Source organism: Haemaphysalis longicornis, unplaced genomic scaffold (assembly GCF_048455015.1).
Source record: "Haemaphysalis longicornis isolate Haplotype H1 unplaced genomic scaffold, Haemaphysalis longicornis Haplotype H1 scaffold_1, whole genome shotgun sequence".
NCBI lineage: Eukaryota > Metazoa > Arthropoda > Arachnida > Ixodida > Ixodidae > Haemaphysalis > Haemaphysalis longicornis.
The window spans coordinates 87,364,636-87,371,297 of record NW_027526203.1 but is presented as its reverse complement, the minus strand read 5'-3'; the positions used below and the strand labels follow the sequence as shown (position 1 = coordinate 87,371,297).

The 6,662-nt window shown below is 42.1% G+C and overlaps 1 protein-coding gene across 1 annotated transcript; it reads right to left on the bottom strand.

The window, feature by feature from the left end:
• Positions 1–5,219: 5,219 nt before the first annotated feature.
• LOC144140033 (uncharacterized) lies at positions 5,220–6,371 on the bottom strand. The gene is made up of 2 exons (XM_077672263.1): positions 5,303–6,371; positions 5,220–5,224 (listed from the first exon to the last, which is right to left on the bottom strand). The coding sequence occupies exons 1-2, from the start codon at positions 6,369–6,371 to the stop codon at positions 5,220–5,222; spliced, it is 1,074 nt and encodes a 357-aa protein (XP_077528389.1).
• Between the last annotated feature and the right edge of the window lie 291 nt (positions 6,372–6,662).

Here is a 6,662-nt window from a genome sequence, read left to right as displayed (position 1 = left end):
CTGAAACTCATATCATATCATGCATAATCACAACCTGGCCCTCTACACCAGCCATCTCCATTGTCTTTATTTGTTTTTACCTCTTTTGCTATTCAATTTTAGTATACACTTTTAATCTGCTGTAGCTAAACATCTGTTTTTGGCACTCCTTGCCCCAGCTGGCCTTGCGCCATTAAAATGCAACCATCATTATCATCATTGTGACTGTTCACAGGACGAAGTTTTTGTGTATCCCTCATTGAAAGCATTAATTTGATACCCCACATGATTTAGCGGCCTCGCCTTGAATTTTAACCCAATATAGAATTCGCCATGACAATGTTATGAAATAAACCAAAAATCATTTTTTATTTCCCGTACGTTATCCAACTCATCGAGACCTCTTATTTGAAACCCAGACGCCCTTGCGGCATCAATGTAAATTTTCAACCAATCTCTGGCCACCCATGACTATCTCATGACTATACGAAGGAAGCATTTTTGTATCTGCCCCACGTGATTCCCCTCCCCGAGACGTTTATTTTGATACCGCAGACATCCCCGCAGGATAATTGGGAATGTCAATTCAACCTGGCTCATTGTGGCTCTCGTGACTATACCCAGCAGGCATTATTTGTGTCCCCTAATTGAAACGTTTATTTGATACCCCACATGCTTCAGCAGCCTCACCTTGAAATTAGCCCGATATAAAACTTGCCTTGATTATTTCATGAATTTGAGAAGGAAGCATTTTTTTCTCCTACGTTATTCAACTCATCTAGACCCCTGATTTGACACCCAGACACCCTGTCAGGATCAATTTAAATATTATCCCAATATCTGACTTTCCATGACTATCTCATGATACTACCCAGGGAGCATTTTTGAATTTGTCAAGGTCCAGGGGATACACCAAGCAGGTGCTGGTCTCTGCGGCCGAGAAATGTGTCAAAAAAGCTCAGAAAAAACCAAAAGAAAAAGCATTACCAGACAAAAAGAATCAGTAGTGTTGCCGTAGATACAAAACGTATCGCATAGATTGAAAAAAGTTGTATGCTCAGTTGCATTCTCAGTGCCTTTAAAACTAAAAGCAACGTGCAAGAAATTGAACTCGCAAACCCAACACGCACAACGGCAGGGATCTTGTGGCCTAAAGCCCGTAAACAAATTTGCGGACAGCGCAGTTGGAGTTGTCTACAAAATTCCATTTCCCTCCGGTGCATCCTACATTGGACAAACGGGCTGGTGTTTAAATGAAAGATTGCGGGAGCACAACAATGCTTGTAATCAATTACAATCGCCAGGCCACCTTGCAGCCCACTGCTCAAAATGCGGATGTCAAACCAAGCTAAAGCAAGCAAGTGTGCTGCCACGCTCGAAGGACCGAAAGGTTCGAGAAGTGATTGAGGCCTTCAGTATGCTGTCTGTGGAACTTGAGAAATGTATCAGCGCGCCCAGAACAGGGCTCACAGGAAAAGAGAAAAAAATGATGAACGAAAAGTCCAATTGCACATGAGCGCAGGCGCACGAAAATATCATGTTTACCCTATTATGTACACTCACCATCGCATGCTTATAAATAACGATGATGCTTTCAATAAACCTGTTGCTAGTTTGCGCACCATCGTATGGTTTTGTCTTTCTCACTGTCCGTGTCCCCCGTCCAAATATGCAGCACACATTATTATCAAATTCAAGCATTAATTGTGTCCCCTAATTGAAACCCTTCATTTGACACCCAACATTCTTAAGCAGCCTCAACTTGAATTTTATTTATTTATTTATTTATTTCAGGTACCCTCATGGCCCAGAGGGCATTAATGAGGGGAGTGGTACATCTGGGTGGTCGAATTGTACAGACATTGTAAACTAATGAAACAATATACACAAACACTAAACCAATAAGTATGCAGTAGTGCACAGGTATATACAAAGTCTTTACACAAATCTACACAGGTATTGCCCCTAGCATAGAAAACTAACAAAACTAACATTGAATATTGCATGCCAACAAAAATACCAAATTGAAAGAAAAATAAACTGTGGCAAAAAAGGCCACAAACTAGACAGAAGTGAAGTAATCAGACACTTTTTTTCTAAACTGGTCAATGTTGTTAGTAAGTATTGGGGCTGGTGGCAAGCGATTCCACTCCGCTGTAGTTCTAGGAATAAACGAATTTGAATGTGATACAATGCGGCATTTCGGGATACCAACTTTGCAGGAATGATCTATGCGCAACGAAACATGAGTGGGGGGTGAGATAAGAGCATTTTTAAGGGTGGCGTTTAGTTTATAGATTTTAAAGAAGAGGCACATGCGCGATACCTTTCTGCGCAGTGTGAGTGGTTCGAGAGATACAGTTGTTTTCATTTGCGTTACGCTTGATAAACGGCCGTAGTCATGAAGGATGAAACGCGATGCACGGTTCTGGATTGCTTCAAGAGAATTTATTAATGATTTATTGCATGGATCCCACACTGAAGACGCGTAATCGAGTTTTCACCGAACAAGTGACTTATACAATAGTAGTTTAACCGAAGTGGGGGCTAAGAAAAAATGTCGCCTAATAAAACCAAGCATTCGGTTAGCATTCAAGATAATAGAAGAGACGTGCATATTCCAACTAAGGTCTGCTGTTAAGATAACCCCGAGGTATTTATTTATTTATTTATTTATTTATAAATTTATTTATTTATAAATTTATTTATTTATTTATTTATTTATTTATAAATTGGTCACGGTTGGCACAGGACCGAGGTAATTGGAGAAGACTGGGAGAGGCCTTTGCCCTGCAGTGGGCGTAGATAGGCTGGTGATGATGATGATGATGATGAGGTATTTATAAGACGACACTGGTAGCAATGCTTATACTGTAAGAGGAAGGGTGTAAGTTACGTTGGCGTGAGAACCACATTACTTTACATTTATTAATATTAAGTGTCATATGCCAAGTCGAGCACCAATTATCGATAGCATCAAGATACTGTTGAAGCAAAGAAACATCGTTAGTATTTTTTATTTCGCAGTAAATAACGCAGTCATCGGCAAAAAGTTTTACAGAAGAGGTCAGATTGTTGGGCAGATCATTAATATATATAAGAAAAAGCAACGGTCCCAAAACTGAACCTTGTGGAACGCCTGAAGTGACAGGAAGAGCGGAAGAGTTAAATCCATTAACATGAACAAATTGAGAGCGATCTGTTAGAAAACCTTTAATCCACTTAACAACATTAGGGTCTATATTCAGCTGGCTTAGTTTGTGAAGAAGCAGGCTGTGGGGCACTTTATCGAACGCCTTACAAAAATCTATAAATATGCAATCAGCTACGGAACCGTTATCAATTACAGAATGAAGGTCGTTTGTGAAGGCTACCAACTGCGTTTCACACGAAAATAATTTTCTAAAGCCGTGTTGCTCAGGTGTAAAAAATGAGAATGATTCAAGAAAACTTGCCAAGTGAGAAGCGATGACGTGTTCAATTATTTTACAAGGGATACTTGTTAACGATATGGGGCGATAGTTCGAAGCGGAATGTTTGTCACCAGATTTATGGAGTGGAATCACTTTTCCTATTCTCCAGTCATCTGGAATCTCCCCAGATTGAAGAGACTGATTAAATATTTTGGACAATATAATGGCGGAATAAACTGAGGTGTTTTAAGCACTTTTGTATTAATATCATCAGGACCACAACTGGAAGACAATTTGAGGCTCTCAATTATGCGTACAATGCCATCAAAATCAAAATTAATAGGATCCATGGGGAAATCAATGAGTGTGACAAGCAGGAAGTGACGGGTTAGTACAACTCGAAAATGTTTTTGCAAACGTGTCATTCAGAACGACGGCGCAATCAGCGTTGCTGATTCGGTTTGACTGCAAATCAACAAGAGAAATTGTTGAATCCTCGGTGTCGTTAATCGTACTCCAGAATTTTTTAGGGTTTTTGGAAAACAGTTCAGGTAGTGTAACATTCATAAACTTGTGTTTTGATTCCTTTAAAGCTTTCTTATAAGTACGTACGACATCCTTTAGTGCTGACCAGTGCTCCAATTTACCAGACCGCTTTGCTCTGATGAAGAAACGTCTTTTTTTGTTAGCAAGGCGTTTTAATGCACGGCTGAACCATGGAAACTGGCGGTTAGTGGTAATGATCTTTTGTGGAATATGTTGTTTAATTAAATTGTGAATGGTACTTTTACACATGTGCCAATTTTCAGTGACCGATCGCTCGTCGAAACCAACAAGAAATTCATCCGGAAAAGTCTTCAGATCATCATTAATGGCGGAAAAGTTAGATGATGATGATGATGATGATTGTAGGGTTTAATGCGCCGACGCAACGCAGGCGATGAGGCGCGCCGTAGTGGAGGGCTCCGGATTAATTTCGACCGCCTGGGGATCTTTAACGTGCGCCGAAATCTCGTACACACGGGCGTTTTTGCTTTTCGCCTCCATCGCCGAAAAGTTAGCCTTTCTGTAATCGTGAATAACCTTAGAATTATTACGGGACAAGCGAGTTGGAAAATTCAAGAACATGTGTATTACGGAGTGATCGCTTATTTTCGGTAAGTAGCTGATGTTGGTGACAAGGTCGGGAGCTGTTGTTAACAATAAATCAAGTATGTTAGACGTGGAATCCGTTATTCTTGTTGGCTGATCGCTAACCTGAGTTAAGCAAAAGGTTGAGCAGAGTGCCACAAAATTTGATGATTCGCATGTTTCTTCACTTGAGATAGCGGGTGACTCCCAGTTAACATCGGGAAAATTAAAGACACCAAAAAGAAATATCTGCTGATCAGGAAACTTTGTGTGAATGGTGTTAAGGGTGTCGTGAAGATCATTACAAAAACCTAGTGGCGTAGACGGCGGGCGATAACGTACACAGATTAGAAACTTGGTAAAGTTAACAGATACCTGAACGCAAGTGAATTCAAGATTTGTAGCGATATTGACTCATGAACATTCTAAATTGTGGTTCACAGCAACTAAGACACCACCGCCACGCTTCGAGGAGCGATCGCATCGGAATAGATTGTAGCACGTTTGAGTAGAACAAATTTCACTGTCACGTACAGATTCATTCAACGAAGTCTCAGTTAATACAATAATGTCAGCGGCAGTAGTGTCAGCAGCACAAGAAATAGAATCGTGATTACGAACTACACTTCGTATGTTAGTGAAAAGAACTGAAATGTTACTTGGCGTCCGCGGCGAGTTATGTGGACCGACGGCGAGCTATTCTGGGGAAGCATGTGGAAAAAGCGTTGAATGCTCAGCTTCGGGGGCACTACAATATCTAATTTTTTCCTTTACTTCACCGGCTACTTCGCAATACTCGTAACACTTATCGTTTAAGATAAGCTTATTATAGCGGAGCTTGAACTTTTCATCTGGCGCTGAGCGTTTCGCAAAATCGACTAGCATTTTACGCGCATGTCGGGTAGCTGGCGAGAAGTCTTCACTGATTGCGATGTCTGATTCTTTAAGTTTGGTTTTCGCGCACAGAACCTTTTCTTTTGTTTTGTAGTTTGCAAACTTCACTATGATTGGTCGTGCTTGGTCGCGATGCGGTGTGCCAACCCTGTGAGCAAGAGCGATATCGTTATCGACAAGATTAATCGACATTTGGTTAACGACAATCTTCTTGACTTTTTTCTCTGAGTCCGCCCATGTTTCCGATGGGTGATCAGGCACATTAAAAAATACAAGGTTGTCCCTTCTAGCTCCATCCTCTAGATCTGACAAACGTGCTTTTAACAAAAAGTTTTCGTTTTGAAGGCTACTAATTGTTTCTTGTACTGTTGTCAGGTCTTCAGCATGCGCTTCCAGAACTTCCAACCTGCTTTTCATGGAGCCTAACCTCTCAGATATGCTAGTGACCGTCGCGTTCAGTTCGGCGTGCTTCGACGTTAAGCTTCCGATGGAATCAAGTATGCGCACCTGACCCTCCTCAATCAACGTTGAACGGGCTGTGAGGTCACGCAGCATTGTTATAACAACATCGTTCGTTGGCTGAGGTGGTGCTTCTGATGCCTGCCCCGCGCCCTGGCGAGTTTTGTTAGGCCTCGGGTTAAGCTCCACGTCCCCCGACAGTGACAGTTTCAACACATAAAAACACTCATTTACATGTTGTAAAAGCACTTGTGGGCATGGGAATACAACAAGAAATGCGTTATTGGAGCGTTTAGAAGGCGCTTCACTAACCTGTAACAGGCAGAGACGAAAAACATTTGTGAGCCGCATCGTAGCGTTGCTCCCATGCCCACTGAAGTGGCACGGCTGGTGCGATGTGCTTATATCGGGCGGCGTTGCTGACGTAATTGAAGATGTCCAGGGTGATCCAGAGGGAGCCACAGGGACTTGCGTCAGCGTGGTCTCCCATGGCATGTCGGAGCACAAGTCATGTAGCGCAGGTTCGGGGACGATCGGCGTAGCAGGAGAAGCGTCACCGGAAAGACACTCGGTCAAACCGACAGCGCATGCGTTGAAAACGGACGGCAACTGTAACAGGCAGAGACGAAAAACATTTGTGAGCCGCATCGTAGCGTTGCTCCCATGCCCACTCTTTAACAACTCGCCAAGACTATTTCATGAATTTAAGTAAGAAGCATTTTTCTCCTACGTTATTCAACTCATCGAGACATTTAATTTGACAACCAGACGCCCTGGCGGCATCAA